Source organism: Vespula vulgaris, chromosome 4 (assembly GCF_905475345.1).
Source record: "Vespula vulgaris chromosome 4, iyVesVulg1.1, whole genome shotgun sequence".
In the NCBI taxonomy this organism is placed as follows: domain Eukaryota; kingdom Metazoa; phylum Arthropoda; class Insecta; order Hymenoptera; family Vespidae; genus Vespula; species Vespula vulgaris.
In genome coordinates, this window is record NC_066589.1 from 4307516 (window position 1) to 4328021 (window position 20506).

The window sequence follows — 20506 nt, forward strand, 5'->3', positions numbered from 1 at the left end:
TCCCTATTTTGCATGTAAGGACATAAGTTGCACTTTCTTTTCTTGTGTAACTTATCAATTACTTCTACACATATTGAACCTTCAACATCGTCCTTCTCGTCTTTCAAAATGTTTCTTATAAGATTTTTAATTTCTATCACATAAATTTTGTAAGGTATTGATCAGCAAAAATTTTATTCTCTTATCGAATCAAATCGCTTTTTAGTTTTTGAATGTTCAAATGTAGAAAGTATGCATTCGCTGCAGAAATGTTTGTTTATGTATTCGGTAATATCGTTATGAGAATATATGTTTCTAGGACACTGTTATTTCCAACTTTCGATATGCATACGTTTAGTGACAAAATGCAACTGCATCAAACTTGCATTAATATCTATATTAGATATTGATAAGAAGATACTAAAAGGTAGGATCTTCCCAGTGCAGCAATTTTATCTTATTGTGATAAGGTCAGTTCATAGGTACCTGTCAGGCACGTACTATCTGTCAAGGGTTAACTGTCAAGCATCTAAGATTCCAGACAATGCAAAGTGTCTGTTGACCTTGTTATAAAAAAAAAACCTAACATATTTTATAAGAGAAATTTTAGTGAACCAACATTTATGGAAGTCAATGTTAAAAGGAAATAAGGTCGTCATTCGTTATTCATCGCCGTTCCAAAAGCATACAATATCAGTTGAAAGATTTGTGGAAAATATATGAAACACAAATTATTTCACAAGAATATCGTCCATTTTTTAAAGAGTTGAAGAGCAATGAACATACGTATGTACGTGATGCACTTTCAGAGCAGAACATTAACGAAGACTGATTATGATAATTCATTTTTTACTTCTTTAGATAAAAAATCGCAGTCATAACAATCTACATCTTAATTTCAAGGATATATTATTTCCTTTAATTTGTATATCAATGCAAAAATAGAAGTCATTTTCCTTAATCTATTTTCTAAAATATCATTTCCTTCTCTCGTTATTATACTAGGATCGTAAATGTGATTTATAATTCAAAATGAGGATAGCAAAATGAGGACACTTAAATATTGATCTCAAAACTGATATGTGCAAGAAAATTTCAAAAACTTTCATCTGACTATCTCTCATATTCAATTGTGAATTCCCACAATTGGTCAAATTGACATAAGGGGGACGATATTATGTTTGAACGAGTACTAAAGAGCGCTGCAATGTGTTGCTAAGCGCAATGGGAGATCTTCCCGATCGGTTGTGCAGCAACATATTTCGAAATAGGGGATATCTCTTCGATCAAATTGACAAAGCGTTTAAATATATAGAAAAAATTCATTCTCACATATTTTTAATTAAACTCGAATGATTTTTATTTTTTTATTTTTCTTCGAAATATATGTATAAAATTCGCTTTCGATCTCGTTCAGAAAGTTTCGAGAATCTTTCTATTAATTTCAGAGTTAACGGCTCGAAGGTCACGCCTTCGATGCTGCTTATCGTTGCGCGTTCATCGAGACGGTAGGATCATCGACCTCGCTCGAGTAGCCAGTATATTATGCATTTTCCTTCTCTCTCTCTCTCTCTCCCCCCCCCCTCTCTCTCTCTTTCTTTCTTTCTCTCTCTTTGATCGCGAATGTAAACAAATTCGAGCGTACTCGTTTCAAAGAGTTTAGTGCTGGTGAAATGTAAGTACAACGTGATGAATTTAAACAAGTGATAACGATCTAAGAACTAAAATAGTATTCCATCTTTAATCTACAAAGTGTAAAACTTTAAAAAATAATTCGTAGAAATTAAAATTATACAGATGAAAGGGCTATTCACGAAGGACAAATCATTTTTTACCGTTTGTATATAATATATGTATGTATTATTATCGGTTAATAATATATATATATATATATATATGTACGTATGTATGTATATATATATGTATATACGTACGTACGTACGTATGTATAAGGCTCGCTTTTCTCCTTGGCGATGCGTTTGGATTACTTCTTGTGAAAGTTGAAAGTACGAAAGCGTCTATGTTTTGTTAGTCGTAAAGACGTTGATTGTATCATGGAGGTCATTGGTGACCACTACTTGCTTTTCCTAATTTTATGTAAAACCTTTATAACATTCCTAAAAAGAATTTGTAGTATGTATTTATTAGTGTAGGAATTTGAAAAGATTTTCATTGATATTAGGGTATAAATACCTACCTATCGTCATTTTATCATTTAACATGGCAATATCTTTCTTTTGAAAAAGGTTTTTTGAAGATCATAATCAGAAGGGCAAGATCGAAAGAAAAGATAAGTTTTCATTGTAGGGACAGGGACAAGGGTTCTTAATATGTTAGTTATATGATGGGTCGTTCAAAGAAAAGGAAAAGAAAAGAAAAATAAAGAGAAATTTTATAAAAATACAATCAAGTATATGCAACAACAACGACATATTTGTTTCACGTAAAAACCTTCTTTCATAGGGAGAAGATCGATCTTTTTACATTCATCTCGAGAATCATATGTGACTTTCCTCGTGGAAATTTATTTATGGAGCGAGGCGATAGTAAGAATATGATTCACGCTCTTTGATCCGTTTATAAATTTCTCGCGCAACGAGGGTAACGTTTCATCGGAGTTGGATTACCGAATTACATACAACATCCGAGCAAAAAAGAGCAAAAGATTTGAAAGTTTTTTAAGTATATTTTTTTAATGATTTTTTTTTTTTTTTAATATACAAAAATCATTATTGACATAATGACACAAAATTAAAATGCTGATTATTTGAATATTACATTCTGTCCGTGATTATAATAAGAACAAAAAGTGAAATTATTCGGAAGAACTTCTCATGACACTATTTTAACGTTTATCAGAGTTTGTTCGTTAGTTGTTAAAAATCACTTAGGAAATTGCCCACAAAGTTCCTCGAACGACACCTGTTTCGCTTTCATTTTTATCTAGCCCACTTAGATAAACTCACAAAACTGATATGCGGCAATACTATGCTAAGAAAAAGTTTCACAACGAAGGAATTCGAATTGTAAAATTATGAATACACAAATTTTCATCTTTTTTATTTATTTCTCTTTCATTAATATTATTCGTGCATCATTAATATTTCTTTTGTGATACATTCGTACGATCACAAATATAACATAATACATTCTAATAAGAATAAAATGTAATATAAAAAATATATCAATGAATTTTCTTATACTCTTTTACACAAGATTCTTTCAACGTATTAAAATAACTCTATATACACGTACGTGCATATATTCATACATTTTTATACTCGATGAAAGCAAGGGATGATGCATCAAGAGAAGGAGAAGAGGAAGAAGAAGAAGAAGAAGAAAAATAAGAAGAAGGAAGAAGAGGAGGAGAATTCTGGCACGTTACGCACTCATTTCACGGAGTAGTGGTGCACCTACCGAAGAGGAGAGGGCTCGTCTATACTTGGCTTCTTGGCTATGTCGAAACGAACAGTTTCTTAAATGTCCTAGAGTGCATCGTATCGCGTTCTTCTTTTCTTCCTCCCTCTCCCTTCCTATCCTTTTCTTTTTTTCCTCTTTCTCTTTATCTGTTTCTTTCTTACAACGCGTATGGATTCACGCGTGCATACATATAAACAGAGAAAGAGGGAGAGAGACCCATACAAGAGAAGCGATATCAAATAAGAACGAAGCAGAACGGAGCGGAATAGAGCGGAGAACAGAGAAGTCTTTGATTCTCTCGATCGGAGCGATGCAAAAGGACGGAAAAGTTACATTCCGTGCGAAGAAGAAGACGTCGGAAGTAGTTTGGTTCGATCTAAGTGACAAAGAAGACCACCAAGATCGGTAGGATTCGCTTGAAACGTGACTTCGCTGAATACGAGCCCTCTATTCGTTTCCGCTTTTCACCTATTTCAAAATCTTCTTTTGCTTTTTTACCATTACTCTTTTCTTTTCGGATTACATAACGCGTTCGCGAAAGAGACGATGTGGTTCAAGTACTACAAGGGTTACTACGACCTACGTAAAATGCAGCTGCAGTTGGAACTTGAATTGGTGAGCGTATTCTTTTTTTTTTTTTTTCTTTCGTTTTCTATTAACAAATTTCCCGAAATTTTAGATAGGTCAATCGGGCTTGTTTTACGAAGATATGATATATTTCAATGATTCGAATCGTATCGTACAAATTGTTCGATCCTATTCTCAAATTTATCGAAAAACTTGAATGAAGAATCCTAAGTAAGTTTGTTAGACTTTTAAGGTATTAAAAAAATTATTACTATCCCCTATTTTTAGTACGGGCAAAAGGAATTCAGAAGAATAACTCCAATAACTCCGCCCGGTCCGCGCATTTTCTGTATAACCGGGTATACCGTTACAACCATAAACGTTTTACGATACGAGTATTTCTGCTTCCTTTGCTCGAGAAAGCTAAGTATTTTCCGGTTCAATTTAATGAAATTCGAATTGGCTATATTTTGATATGTAGATACTCATTCAAAAAAAAAAAAAAAAGAGAGAAAAAAATCTTAAAAATTTGATACGTATAAGGGAGGAATATCATAAAAATCGTTTTCATCGTTACTTTCCATGTCTGGATAAATAAAACAAAGGAACAGTACAGAAAACAAATACATTCGAAACTGATATTTAGAATGGAAAATAGCTTTCCTATTTGTCCACCAGGGTGATACCACCTAAGAAGCCAACCCTACTTCTTAGAAAGTTAGTCTTTAGTGAGTACACCGCTCGTAAACATGAGCTTCGATCCCTTATTACGCGTTATTGTATATATTAGACTATTGCTAATACGCAATTCTACTTTTGCCATTTAAAAGTTGTGCAATTATTTATCTTATTAAATTATCAATTACATTTTTTTTTATTCGCATATCAATTCTTATCACGTTAATAAAAATTTTTTGATTTTTGTGTTTCAACGTAATTTCTTCGTAGTATTAAAAGTTAGTGTTTTATATATGTGTATATATATATATATATCGTGAATATATTTGGTTATTTTTGGAACGATATTTTTTATGGACTAAGCAAAACAAGAGAATGAATTTTGGTAAGTCTTCTTTATTTATATACATATGTATGTATCAGATTTTTCGATCTCTTTTTTCATAGTAGATACGTATTGTTCAAAAAAAGTCTTGTAAAAACTCATTTATAAAAGATATAAAACAGCCATAAAAATAACACAAACTATACAAAAAAGCAATTTAAGGTATAGATATCTATTCAATAAAAATATTTTATTCAATAAACGCATAAAAGAGAAGTTAATGTATTGAAGAAAATGAAAAAAAAAAGAAATATTTTTTTAAATGTGCATAATTTTCGTGACATTTTCTACAAACTAATTAATATTCTTGATATCATATAAATGTAAGTAAAACGTGCGAATAATACGTGTTAAAAAAGCGTGTAAATATAAATCGTGTAAAAAGAGATCCAGGTGTATTAAATTGCATTATAATAATGCCGATGGGGAGATTTAAAAAGTGGGACAAATTTGCGAAAGAAATTTCGAATTAAATTCATTCTTTATCTTTTCAATTAAAATTAAAATTATTTTATAACCTTTAATTTGAAAATGTTAATTTAACGAAGCCTACCTTCACTTTGTACGTGACATATTAATGTAAACATATATCGAAGAAATTGTGCTTCATCTTGAGAAAGAGAGAAAGAAAATACAAATATGATATGAACAATTTGGAACTCGGTCAAGAGATAGTCTGTAATGTCCAAAGATATTGTGAATTCTGCGAATGCAGCCGAGTTGGAATGAGTGAGAGAAAGAGAAAAACAGAGGAAACGAGACACATCGAGAATCGGAGTAACGTTTGAAGTTATTTTTGACTCTGGTGCATCGACCGAATATTTAGTATAATTTTTATATGTAGTCTGGGTCGCGTCTGATAGTCCATAATTTGTAAATTGTATTCCATCATTCATTCATATAATATTTATTGTTCGAAAGTTAAAATAACGCATCGTTTCTAACATAAATAAATAGTTCAAAACCTTTCAGAAGTATACGTATTTCTCTAACAAAATCACTATTGTGATAAGTTCAGAGTATTGCATTCAAACTGAATTGTTAAAACTGAAATTAAAGATACCCTTTTTTCTGATGCGTTAATTATCCGACTTATCCGAATTTTTCTTAGATTCATGAAAAATGTAACAATTGTAATTTCAAAACGATTCGAATGGTGAAACCTGTGGTGGTATTTTTAGTTCTCACTGATACAGGAAGTGGATCGAGAATATGTCCGTCAGCATTCCTACGATGACTAAGGGCCATTTCTCGTGGGCAGATGTCCGCAAGGTCGTTGTCACGACACTGTGCGCCGTCAGGATGACTGGAATACAATAGTCTATATATATGTATCATGTTTTTAAGTAAATTGAAATTATATCAATTTTTCTGATTGAAAAGGAGATAGGCATATGATAAAAAAAAAAGAAAAGAGATAAGGGACTTCACTAACTTTCAATTTCACGGGATTACATCTTCTGAAATGAATTTTCCAAATTCGTAAAAATAAAAATCTCGTTTTATCGCGAGTATATCTCATTTGCATGTCTTTCCTTGTTAATTTCTTTCAACGGAAGCAATAAAAATGAGTCAAAAGGTTCTCCTCCCACCTCTTTTTTTTTCTTTTTTACTTATTTCTCCATTTCATCAGTCACACAGGGCAAAACGATTATATCCAAAGACGATAAATATAGAAACGAAGGTACACGACGGGTGATATTTTCGGCAGGGTACGCGTCCCTGCACGCGAAACATAGCGGCGAACCTAAATCCATTTACATAAAATGTTAGTGTCCGTATAAGATCCGCGAAGAGAGTGGGAAAGCGTATATGTGTGTATGTGTGTGATAGAGAGAGAGAGAAGAGAAAGAGGAGTGTCTCGAGGAAGAATGCGGCCCTTTAAATTTCGCTTTACCTTCGACGAAGGAAGGGCCTTTCGTACTAAGACCAGTTTTCGAGGCACGTCGACTGTAGGCGCGGACAAGCCATTTCCATTCGGTTAAGGATTAAATCGTACGTTAAATCGCAATTCGACTTTGCAATACGAGAAGCAATCAATTCTCTTGGCAAAATCAAAAAAAGAATTTTTTATATAAAGTAAATCCCTATTTTTGATAACATTACGAGAATCATATACATACATGAATTATGATGTTTCACATAAAACATGTTTTCCATTATTCCATTTCTTAAACACATTAATCATGTAAAATATTAAATATGATATTACAGAAATAAGGAAATCAAATCCATTATCGATGATAATCATTTGTACATATTTCTGGCTAACCTATTAAAAGCTCATCAATGGTTAAAAAGAGAGGTTAGTACATTATCAATATTGGAACAATAGAAATCCATTATGGTTTGGTCACGATCGATTTCTACAAAATCCACGTCAACGAGAAGAATGTGCATTCATGTATCTATACACCTGGTGCATCCTCACTCCTCAGACTCGTTAGTAATGGTTCCTCGTGGAGTAGACGCTTGCAGTTAACTACCGTGCTCCAAGGACATCCACTCCCCCCTCCTCATCTTCGTCATCGTCCCTTCCCTATCGCGAATCTGCGTCGAGATACTTTTGACTTCTCTCTTCGATCGAGTCCCTACTTTTGTGTGCTTTGTTTTATATTCAGCTGCGGTATTACATTTTCTTAACGCGTATTCCTTTTTTTTTTAGCGCAGTAAAAGTCAATTTAACAACTATGTTATATTTATGAAATATGACAATAATTATATATATATATATATATATATATATATATATAATATGCAGAGAGAGAAAGAGAGAGAGAGAGAGGTGCGTGAAAATAACACTCACCTATCGAAAAGGATTACATGCTATCAATTTTGCGAGAGATCGAACTCATCGACCGATGAAACTCGCAGATTGAAGAAGAGAGATACTCAGAGGTCGAAAGAAACAAGATACAGGTACTCTCTCTTTCTCTCTTTTTTTTGCAGTGGCATTACACGGAGGTAGAAGGACCTACGAGTGAGTGTTCATCGCGGAGAATGTTCTTGCGTGTAATGCCGTATAAGAGAGAGAAAGACTTCCATCGCTTTTCTAACCAGTACTTAACGGTAAAAGTTGTGCCTAATACGAATCCTCCTCTTCGGCACACACAACGTAGATCGACGTCTTCGAGTCTCGTAATCACCCTTACCACCGACATTTCGCGATTAATGAAGAAAAAAAATAATTAAGGGAAGAAATTGTTCCTAATAAATTTGATAAATTACAATTCTGAACAAGAGAGAGAAAGAGAGAGAGCGAAGAATTTTTCTTTCTGTTTATTCCGTTAAAAAAACGTTTCGATATAAATCATAACAGAAAACAAATTCCTCGTTACATCCAAATAATGTATCGGGCTCGATTCGAAACGTACGAACTTTATTGCGACCGTTCATTAAATCTGCCATTGGAATTCCATCATCGAAGTAAACGGAATGGGATTCCTTGCTCCTAGCTCGAATACCTTTGCCTGTCACGTTATTACCAAGCGCCGCTAAATAACAAACGTGTGTAAGTAAGTACATAAGTATGTGTGCACACATGCAAGCGCAAGTATGCACACTGGCGTAGTCGCACGCTTTCTAAGAATTTTTTGACTGATTACCTTTTACGAAGAGATTATTTGACAATCAAGTTTTTCAATTCAGAAAGCATTTTGTTAATTATAAATTGATAAATGACAATCTATATATAAAAGGTCAACAGTGAATATATATATATATATATATATATATATATATCTTTTAATAATTAGCTTATACAATTTCTCTTAGTGTTTTCTAGTTCTCACTTTCTCTCTCAAAACGACGACTCTTTGCCATCGACTGTCGAATATTTTTAAATGACTTACGAAATCACAAAAATATCATCGAGACGCCATTCCATATTCGAAATAATTTTTTTTTCTTTTTTTTTTTCTTTTTTTTTTTTTTTGTTTTTTTTTTTTTACAGACATCGAATTTTACGACGCTACGGTGTTACCCATAATTATAATGAAAGACGCGACGCCATTGGTCACGAGGTAGCACACGCGACAGAGCTTGGAATCTAAGCCAAGGCTCAGCTATACTACTACCGTTGCCACTTCGACTATCGGCATTATATCACAACTAGAAGTAGTATATACCATGCTCCTAAACTCTTTACAACGCACCGCTCCTGCACGTGTTCGATCAACGAGAAATTCCTTTTGCGTTTTTCCACTCTTACTATTACTACTACTTACAATTAGTTACCACGTCGCAACGTACTTGTATGCATGCAAGGGGTCTCTCATATACGCGGATAGTGTTAATTATCAGTCCGAGCTTTGGCATGCGAATAGCATTGAACGTCATCGAAGCATCACAGAAGGAAAATAGAAAAAATACATGTGGATTCTAACGAACGGATTACTCACTCGTCATTTCTTTTCTTTCCAATTATTTACTTCTTCTTTTCCATTTTTCTTTTACTTCTTCCATTAATACGATGCAAAGGAAATTGCAAGTAATTATTTATCGTTTCGATTTGACGAAAAGTTTGAACGGAACTGTTGAAAAGATATATCGTTACAACAAGAGAGTGTACAGAGAGATCCAAATAAAAAGAGAGAGAGAGAGAGAGATTGCTCGGCACGAAATGTACAATCATAGTAAATTGTCGCAATTTACGAGATAATTCGAGGTAACGAGTAGCTAGATGAAATGATCGTCGATGGCATTCACGTTTTCTTAGAGGGTTCTCTCTCTCTCTTTCTTTTTCGTCTCGTTTTGTCTTGTCTTGTCTCGTATCGTCCCGTCTCGTCTCGTATCATCGTTGAACCTTAGCTCGGGGCGGAGGATTCCGCCGCACCGGTTGAGAAGGAAGGTGCGCGAACGAACGAGCAGCGAAAGGAGACGTGGGCAGGGAAGACAAGCAAGGCGAGCGCACACGCGCACTGGAATTATCCTCGTCAACGAATACTGCCGTTTCGTAATCCGCATCGGTAGTCAACGCGTATATCGCCATCTTAGCTCGCAGCGCCTATCGTAATTCATTCGCACATTCCCACCTCTTTCTATCCACTCGTAATGATTTCCCTCGCGGTTGGTTCCTCCTAACATCCTGACAATAAGGGAGATTCGTTTCACTCGTCGCAACCTGTTTCTAAGAATCGTTCTGGTAAACTTTATTGCGATCCATAGCTCATTCGTAAAATCTTCATTCGTAACGTCCTCTGTTTGAAATAGGATTAATTTAGTTGGTTGCATGTTCAAAAGTATATCGTAGGTCAATCACTAGGAGAATTAGTGATAATTTATTCGTCCTTCGTCGCAGTAAGATTCCATTGAATCGCGAAGAAAGAGAGAGAAATATTTTATTCTCGATCCCGACATGAGGACAAGTAGTACGATTATAGTCGATGGTTGGTCTAACTTAAAAATAAAAGTACGAAGAAAGAAAATAGAAAGTAACGGTTTAATGGAAGAATATAATGAGAAAAACACTTCGCGTTAAAGCTGCAGTACCAATATATAATAAAATAAAAGGAAGTTACCGATTGTATGGAGATACTCTAAGAGCATATGTATTTACGTATAAAAAATTCATTGACGGTATTTTTTACAACGCAATCTACAAAAAACTTTGTGTAAGTCATTGTGTGAAATATTATCTGTATTTGCCTATCACGTCGCGATATAGCTATATTTCTACGTATTAAAAGTTTCATCAAAATGTTTGCAAAGTACAATTATATTTGCATATAATACAGACCATTTCGATTTACTTTGCGTGTGAAATAATTGAGAGTATGTTAAATCTGTAAATTTTCAGACTTATCTCTATGAATCATTTTTCTAACTTTGTAAAACGTAGAACAATTTTTTATTTTTTTTTTTTTCTCTTTTTTATTTTATCCTTTGATCGCACCATTCTCTCGTTCGCAGCAATACTTTGTTTTCTTGGTATGCGTGCATGTGTAAATATTCTTACTATGCAAGAAGGACTCCTCGCTTGTTGCGCAGCATTAATAACGACGCATTGACTTCGTGAAGAGACGAGATTCGCCCTTCCGAAGAGAAATGCATACCCTTTTAAAAATTCTTCGTCCTTCACCTTTGGATTAAAGAAAAAATATGACCTCTTCGATTTCATCCGTTCGAATGTATTTACGGAAAGATTATATAATTAACGATGGAAATGATGTGGTAGTGGTATTATAATACTTTTTAACTAAAATCAATTCTTATTGATAGTTGAAAAATATTTATCGAAACTTCACACATCTTCTAGCATTATACATATTGCGGTTATTCTTGATTCGTGAAGCGGAGAAAGTGTGCGAAAAGGGGAGTCAAGAATGGTGCCGGTTAGTAAGAATAGGACAAAAAAGTATTGTGTGTACGTGTATATGTACGGGTCGCGCGATGTTGGAATTACAATGACGATGGGAAAGGAAAACGAGACAAGAAAAAGATCGCTGACTCGTGAGAGAAAAGAAAAAGAAGGAAAGAGAATAGATGCGAGAGAAAAGGCATATTCGCGAGCATTGATGTATAATAGCAAACAATAATACCGTACAATGGAAAATTTTCTTTTATGTATATCTGCTAGTTATATCACCCTGATTTGTTAATAAATTAGAAAATTATTAATAAAAAAAATACTTTATTATACAGCCTAAAAAGAGTGATTGTGTGGTGTCACGATCAATATTTCATATTCTCTTTCACGATCCTTTCTTTTGATAATTTTAACTCTTACTTTCGTCGAATCATTCGCATGTGACTTATCGTCATCGATAGGTGATGTTATATTTTTACGTTATATTATTTATATCGTTTGATAACTGCATCAATTTTTTTACCTGACAATTCTAAATCTAACATTTCGTATTACTATGTTAGAATATATACTATACACTCGAGAAATTTTATGAGCTTATTTAACGATAGTGACTATGTGTATACTGAAAAGTAAAAAAGAAATAATAATATAATAACGTTAATAAATGTATGGAATTTATTATATTATCCTTACCGCATGATTTCGTCTTTATGTCTATGATCCATTTTGAAAATGATTTAGCAGAATATTTTCGAGCATATTAATCCTTACTTCGAAATGTGAATGAAATAATAATTTATTCTTTCTGAAAGTTTTTTATACAGATGATTGGATATCTTTGTCCACTTGAAAAAGAAATAAATCAGAGACAGAATGATACATGCGTGATGACGTTTAATGATTGTTCGAGTTAATAGTCATAGAACGTGATTCATATTTTCGTAGAAAATAGCAGGCCCATCGAAGCGTTTGATTTACCTGTTTAGTCGACGAGAAGCCGGTCTTGCGCTCGCATCTAGATATTTAAATAAATAATTAATAAATAAGATAAAACTTAATCGGAAATTCGTAAAAAAAGAAACTACCTCATAAATAATGTAGAATCGCATGACGTGTGTTCAATTCATTCAAAGGAGTTCCAGATTACTAAGGACTAAGGATACGTATCCGATTTCATCGAAAATCATAGGTATTCGAATTAATCAAACATAAATACGCGAGTTTATTCGAATAAAAAGATCTAAATAGGATTTATGAAATAAATAAGATTTTCTTTATAGTCTGCCATTGTCTTATTTAAATTTGAGATTGAATTAGAAGTTTGAGATCGATCAATTTTGCCATTAGATTTGCGATTGATTATTTATTTTTCTTAACGATCTATGGACTTCTCCGAATATATTAATTTCTTGATAGTCCAACGTATACGTAATTGGCTTACCGGAAATGTCTTGTTAATGGGACTGTGAATTAATTCAAAACACGTTTAATAATAACAAGAATATTCTGTGCGCGCATGTAATTGTAAGTTTATACACTTTCTATCTACCGCTTTATGATAATTTCGATAAGTAAATCAACTACTCGAATCAAACGATCGAGTATCGCTCGTCAGAGATAAAAAGAAAGGACAGATATTTTTATTAATTTATTATTAGTATTATTATTATTATTATTATTATTATTATTATTATTATTACTGTATTAAGTGTAATATTTGTAAAAAATAACACTTTATTCGTAAGTCAATGGATTAAAAATCTACAAGGATAAAATAAATATTAATTATACAAAAAAGTTCTCTACGATGTTATTGAGAAACCAATAATTAGGTCAATCATTATTTTATATTGCGTAGGTGCGTAAGTGCCTGCATTTAATATCATTAATGAATTCATAATACCTCGTAAAAGGACGATGAAATATACTCGTAACCTTTAACACAGTAATTTTTATACGAACGAAAGAATGCTTAATCGATAATAAGAAATAGTATCTACTTCAACATGAAGCCGATGTGTACGTAATATAGAATGACATCGAATCAAGATTACTTCGAAATATGCTTTATAAATCAATATAAAACGACGATTTTTTAATTACTTAGAACGTTATAAATTTGAATTTATGTAAACGTTTTTATTTTAACAAAACGTATATATACACATTTGTTATTGAGTTTTTATAACATTTTTGTAAAACGCTTCATACATACGATTCACTTTAAAACGCTTTAGTTGTTACTAGAAAATAAAATAAAAGAATATGCGGCGTAAACATATAAAAAAAGAAAAAGAGAAAGATACAAAAAAATCATGAAAAAGAGAAGAACAAGAGTAAAGAAAAGAACACGTAAGGAATACTCTATTTTATAATAACTTTGTCGTTTTTCGACAAACTTATATCAAGTAATACTTTGAATGAACTTAGAGTACAACTACGAGTAATAGCCTGATCGCAACTGAGAATTAAAACGGTGATTCGACGCAAATTTACATATCTCGTACGTCTCAAGGAAGATAATTATCCCAGTTAGCGAGGCGAGGCAGAATAGGGCGGGGCGGGGTGAAGCACTGAACATGGCCAGTGCAACAAGAAAGAAAGAGAGAGAGAGACACGCATTCCGTGAGATTTCAAAGTAGCGCGTAATCCGGTATGAGACGATTCTCTTTCCCTCTAATCCTAACCAGTTTCGTAGTCGATAGAATGCGACAACGCATCCAATCGCGTTTCGAATAATCATTGAATCGCAGAAACTCGTACGGCTTTTAACAGATCTTTCTATTCTTTTCTGTCTCCTTCTTCAAATCATCGCGATATTTTCTTGATTATATCGATAAACAATGAATGATCAATAAGCTTGTATCATTTTTATTATTAAATAATAGAACTGAAAATCTCTCTCTCTCTCTCTCTTTCCTTTTCTTTTTTCGCTATTACAAATTATCGTTAATACGATTTTTTTTCTCTGAAGATTTTTAGAAAGAGCAAGATTTTTTGTTAAGTATGCAATCATGATTTATGCTCACAGGTCCAAAGGTTAGCTGAATATGAAAGGTATCTCGGACAAGAAGCGAGAAATTTGTCAGAGAACGGAAACGGAACCGTCGGAAGTGGTTCCGTCTTACAACGTGGCCAACTCGAGGGTGATCTTCATCGTATCCAAGAGCTCTTTCCCGGTGACAATTTGCGACTGCATGAACGGGATGTCCTTACCACGGTACTATATAAATTTTCTATCTTAAGAAAAGACGATAAAAAACGGTATATTTGTAAGGCACTTTTTTCAACGCTCACCTTGGAGTTCGTACGCTTTCTTCTTTGCCATTATGTTTCTTTTCACAAAAAAAAAAGAAGAAGAAAAAGAAGAAAGAAGAAATAAAAGTGATCTACCGTAGGTAAATTCTTTCTAACGTTTTAAGACAAGTTTTATAGACAATCAAGAGAATTAAACCAACAGAGATATTTCAGATATTTTGTACGAAGTGTTCGAAGAACTTCAACAAAAAGTGTAGATAATGATCGGTTTAGCTCGTAAAAAATTGAGTAAGTCCATATAAGCGCGTTTCAAAAGAGTCTCTTTTACAAATGAATTCGGTGCGCTCGATAGCTTACCAATGAGTAAAGAAAAGTTTGTACGATGATGGACTCTGTGAAAGATCGTTAAATGTATGCATATACGTGACAGGGAGATCGATGCACAACAAGACGATGTCGGAAGGAGGAAAAAAATGGGAAACGTGCGACTCGAACGACGAATCAAAGTCTCTTTGTTTACTTTACAGAAAATGAAGAGTCTGATTCGTAAGAGGAACGGTACAAATCCAGGCAGATTAACTAGAGTGTTGTCCCAAAAATCTCTAAATGTTTCAAATAATTCACCGCCCTCGAAGTCACCACCTAGAACATTTCTTTTGGAAACACCGGTACAATTTACAACGGTACATATTTGATTTAATATTAATATTCAATCATTAAAATTTTAATGGCGTGTAATAAAAATATTGTGTTCTCCTTTCTCTCCCTTTCTTTTTACAGGGTATGCAATCACAAGAAAGACATCTTTTCCTGTTCTCCGACCTCCTGCTGATCGCGAAAGCACGAAGCGGAGGAAACTTCAAGTTGAAACAATCCGTGAGGATGAGCGAACTCTGGCTCACCGCCGGTCATATAGATGACGTAGCGGAAACGAGCAAATCTCAGGAAACCAGCTTCGTACTTGGCTGGCCAACGACGAACGTCGTGGCTACCTTCATGTAAGTTCAACTTTCGACGCTTCCAAATTGAGAGAAAATATTACTGATTGTTCTGCCATTTCTTTTGATCAGAAACCTTAACTTTTTCTTCCGTCCATCTAATACGTTAATAATATTCAAGTGATATTTCAATATTCCAACTTTCGATTAAGTGATCAAATGGCAGATCAAATAAGAATGAAATAAACATTATACGCGAGGCAAACGAAAAGAAAATAATAAAAGTAATCAAATTAACGTGGAAGAATCAAAAGAAAGAAAATATCTTTGAATTTTCCAGGACCGCAGCGGCAAGAGATCTTTGGTGGGGTCGTCTTACCGAGCTTGTACGAGAGGAAAGCATGAAGGAACCACCGGATACGAACATTCAAGTCGTGTATCACGACAGCGACACGAACACGGAATACGTAAGTGCTTCATATCGAGATACATGCTCGTACCATCATGGTCCATTCTTCGCACATATTCTCATGGATCTCGTATACATAGGGGACGCACAAATATGATTGTATGCTTTTTAAGGATGAATAACTTTCTTTGGAATGAATGAAATTTATATGAGATATAAAACTGAACGTATTATTTGTAAACCTGCCGTATTTTTTTTTTTTTCTTTATTTTAGTGTAAAACGATAATGGTTGGATCCGAAATGACGGCGGCAGCTTGTGTGAACTTGGCGACTAGACTGTTGGATCTTCAAGGACCGTTTCAACTTTGGGCCAGAACGTCGTCGGACGAAGCACCGTATCCTTTGATCGGTCATGAAAGACCGTTCGCCGTGAAAATGTCGAATCTACGACATACCTTATCGGCCGAGGAAGGTTTCGACTTGGAACATTGTAATAAATCTGGTCATGACACTTGTCACTTTATTCTCCGACCTGTATCGAAGTCACCGATAAAGAAGAACAAGTCGAAGATCACGGGTCTGTTGAGAAGATCGCTTTCCTTAAATCCCAGCATTTTCGGTGTGAATTTATCGAGGTTGGACGAAAACGGATTACCAAAGCCCGTCTTGGTCATGCTTCAGCAACTCTTCGCGAAGGGACCATTCACACAAGGTATCTTCCGAAAGTCGGCGAATGTACGAATCGTGCGAGAGTTGCGTGACCAAATCGAGTCTACCGGTGATCCGAGTTGTTTGGAAGCCGCACCGATCATAGCTGTGGCAGCTTTATTGAAGGATTTTCTTCGATCTTTACCCGACCCACTTTTAACTTCTCATCTATTTCCTCTTTGGATGGACAGTCTGGAAACACCAAATCCTGTTCACACTATTAAGAAGTGAGTATTAAGCTAAAATTTTCTAGAAGAAATTGTACAAATTGTAGAAGAAACGATATCGCTGCGTAGAAGAGTTTTATAATATATTTTATCGATATCAAAAGTAAACGATAACCAAAAAAAAAAATCGCATCGAACCTATCTAATATCTACTTTCAAATAAAAAATGAGATCGTCTTCCGCAGTTTTACCAATTTAAGAAAAAAGAGTGAGATCTCGTGCGTATCTATGTGTTTGTGCGTATCTATGATAAAATACATATATATATTTTTTCTTTTAGTACTCTTGATAGGTTGCCTAAAGCGAATTATACGTTGCTCTCGCATTTGATATGCGTGTTGCATCACATAGCTAGGAGGTCGAAACACAATTTAATGTGCGCCAGTAATCTCGGCGTTTGTTGTGGTCCGAGCCTTCTCTGGTCGCCAAATCCCTCGGTAAATCAAGGTAGAGCGATTCCTACGTTGACGGAGATGCTGATTCGTCATTGCGAGGTTCTGTTCGGTGAAGGTGTCACGCAACTTCTCGGTGAGGAACGTAGCGACAGTGGGGCCGAAGAAAGCACGGACAGCCTTCACTGTGAGTTCGCTCACTTTATTCCTTTAGACGTTAAAAAGAAGACTCGTTACCTATCGCATGTTCTTATTTAAAAGTTTAATTCTACCGGAAAATCTTGACTGACTTTGCCGATTTTTCTCTTAACATGTACGTAACCCCGTCATTCCTCATATAATTAATAATATTTATTCATTTTACTACTCTGCATTTGTAGTCGCTATTCAATCTACACGTTTGATATTTCCCATTGATTAAAAAGTACGTTCGTTTTCGTTGTAGCAGGTGGGCTTTCTTTGGACAGTCTGGATCTAACGGAACCTCCACGCAAAGATCATATGTCCCTTTCTCGTGATTCGGGCTTGACACTATCCGATTGTCAGCTCTTCATCCCGGAATCACCAGTCGGTTCGGAAGATTCCGCTGTAAACGCGACGTCATCGAGCTACGACAAGCCTTTGTTGAAAGAAGATAACAAGTCTTATGGAAAAACTTACATCCGTGTTTATAGCGGCTGGGAAGAAAGGATGAATTATGCAGCAAATGGGGGTCACCATCATTCGAATAACGTGGAACATATTTTTAGAGAAGAAAGGAACAACGTGGGTTACCCAAATCCAAACTTTCAACGGCAAGACTGGCTTAGAGCTCAGTTAAAAAGAACGCCGAGATCTAAGCTGGATGAACACGAACACCGCAAGGAGAGATACGATGAGAAAGACATATACGGTAGAGATTACCTCAGACAAGATTCCATGAAAGAGAATGTAGAAAATTGTAAGGATATTTATAGGACTTCTCAGTTGGACATATCTCGTGAACTTAGAACCGAATACGAAAGAACGTCGCAGCAGGAGATCTGTAAGGAGAGAGTTTCCGATCAGGATCTATCAAGTGACACATCCTTATCGAACGATCGGTATGAATTCAAGAAAGAGCATTTCGGTGAATTTAAAAAAGTCAATTCAGAAATCTATGTAAATCGTGATTCACCGGTGTCGCATAACGGCAGCTACCATTCCAACGGCGATCTCTATGAATTCAAGAAAGTCAAGAGCGAGATTTACGTGAACAAGGAGAGTACTCGTACCGAAAGATACGAGTCGGATAGCAGTATATATGGTAATAGGGAGAGAGTGAACGAACTTTACGGATCATCCCGAGAAAGAAACGATCTTTACTCGTTTAAACAGGCTGAGGCTATCGATTTGTATGGTGATGAAGACGAAGATGAAGAGAGAATTTGGCCGGATACGCCACCACCTTTGCCACCGAGACTCAGGCACTTACCACCGGTTCACATGAATCTTGAGGATAGACACAAGGTTGCCGGTAGATCCAGATCTTTACCACCACCTCCACCCTATCGACCACCACCTCAACCTCGTGCACCGATCACTACCAGGCATATGGGATATGGAAGATCCGTCGTAGATGATGAAAGTTACGTTTGAAAGGGGAATCTCTTGAAAAATTCCTCTTTTGATAAATAATCCGACAGTAAAATTAGTTTTATTAAGAAAAGTTTTTTTTTCTCTTTCTTTCTTTTCTTTTTTTTTCTTTTTTTTTTCTTCTTTTTTTTTTTTTTTTTATCGCGTCGATTAAAATTATAGATACAATCATTACAGGCACAGAAAATTTATTTCCTTAGATGTAAAAAAAGTTAAATAATAAAAACGTATATCCCTTTGTTATTTTATTTCCAATCATACGTGTGTTATATTCGTTTCTCTTCCCCCGATGAATTTTTGAAAGCCTGTAAGATTTACATCTATAATTTTATATACATTCTATGTATCTTACTCTTCACCGTGACTGAAGCTAGTCCAAATCGGGAAACACACGGTAAAAGAGGATATAGTAGATGTAAATTATCCAGTTGCGTTGTATTGGATAGATAGGTTGCGCTCTCACTTTTTTTTTCACAAAAGGAATACGATTATATCAAAATTTCACATTTGTGATAAAGAAGTCGAAAACGTTAATATTCCTAGACGAATTTTGACTTTTTGCTTTTTATTATTATTATTATTATTATTATTATTATTATTATTATTATTATTATTATTATTATTATTATTATTATTATTATTATTATTATTATTATTATTATCGATTCAGGGTGCTTCCACAGCCGTAAAAATAATTAGATTAATTGGACATCTATAGACGTAATTACATATAGATATATTATCGGATAAGTACAGATTATATTTAGACAAGACTCGCGTCGAAATAATATTTGTAATAATTTCTTTTCCTTCTTTTTTTTTCCTTTTTTTATATTATGTAACGAAAGATATTTTCTGTAAGTATGTCATTGACAAGAATAAAGTGATGTCTTCCCATGTACAGATCGCCAATCTTTGTAAGAAACTTTATGATACATCCGACGGATTGTGACTCTGTAATTATTATTTTATCACGTAATCGTATTGCGAAACTTGTAGCTTTCCTTCGTGATATATAATTCTCTTGTAAAATTATCGTGACCAAACGCTCAATTCTTATATATATTTCATATTAAAAATGCAATATATCATTCGTACTAAATCGTATCTATTATTTCGACTCAGGTGTAACGGTTTCTTTCTCTCTCTTTCACTCTTTCTCTCTCTCACTCTCTTAAATATTATTACAATTTAACTTTAATAATAAATGCGTTTTAAACGTATTATAATTCATAAAGGAAGACCGTGACCATATTTCTTGTATAATAGTCATAACATCGATAAGTTTCGTTAATTGTAATTGTTTTATAAAGTGTAGATTTATATAGAGACGTAGAATGCTTTATTTTTGGATAAAAGTGTGCGATAATCTTAGCGATATAAAATATAAAATCTCGTCAGAATATTATGTTCAGCAATCCTTACTCTTTGTATATATTCATGTAAACAGTAGAACTCTTTTATAATTACTAAATTTTTAATACGTCTGATGCCCATAAGGATATGTATACTTATCTAAATTATATACATCAATCTATAAAAGTAAAAATATATTTCGTATTTTATAATTTTAGCGTAACAAATTAATTACGTCCCGTTCGATCGATGCTACTCTTG

At 34.2% G+C, this 20506-nt stretch overlaps 1 protein-coding gene and 1 long non-coding RNA gene across 5 annotated transcripts in view; one reads left to right on the plus strand and one right to left on the minus strand.

The window, feature by feature from the left end:
- Positions 1-20457, plus strand: part of LOC127063266 (rho GTPase-activating protein 20-like) — a 53964-nt gene extending 33507 nt beyond the window's left edge. For 2 of the 4 annotated variants that reach the window (XM_050992787.1, XM_050992789.1), the window contains 7 exons: positions 14374-14562; positions 15128-15283; positions 15381-15598; positions 15879-16005; positions 16222-16883; positions 17164-17462; positions 17721-20457. In XM_050992787.1, the coding sequence (XP_050848744.1) occupies positions 14374-14562; positions 15128-15283; positions 15381-15598; positions 15879-16005; positions 16222-16883; positions 17164-17462; positions 17721-18892 (2823 nt within the window). In that variant the 3' untranslated portion in view covers positions 18893-20457. Of the gene's footprint in view, positions 1-3158; positions 4018-14373; positions 14563-15127; positions 15284-15380; positions 15599-15878; positions 16006-16221; positions 16884-17163; positions 17463-17720 lie in introns of those variants that run through there. The other 2 variants (XM_050992790.1, XM_050992788.1) reach the window with 2 other exon arrangements.
- Positions 5686-9956, minus strand: LOC127063276 (uncharacterized). Its single transcript, XR_007781309.1, has 3 exons — positions 9837-9956; positions 9433-9564; positions 5686-6338 (listed from the first exon to the last, which is right to left on the minus strand). It is a non-coding gene; the product is annotated as an uncharacterized LOC127063276 (long non-coding RNA).
- Positions 20458-20506: the final 49 nt, after the last annotated feature.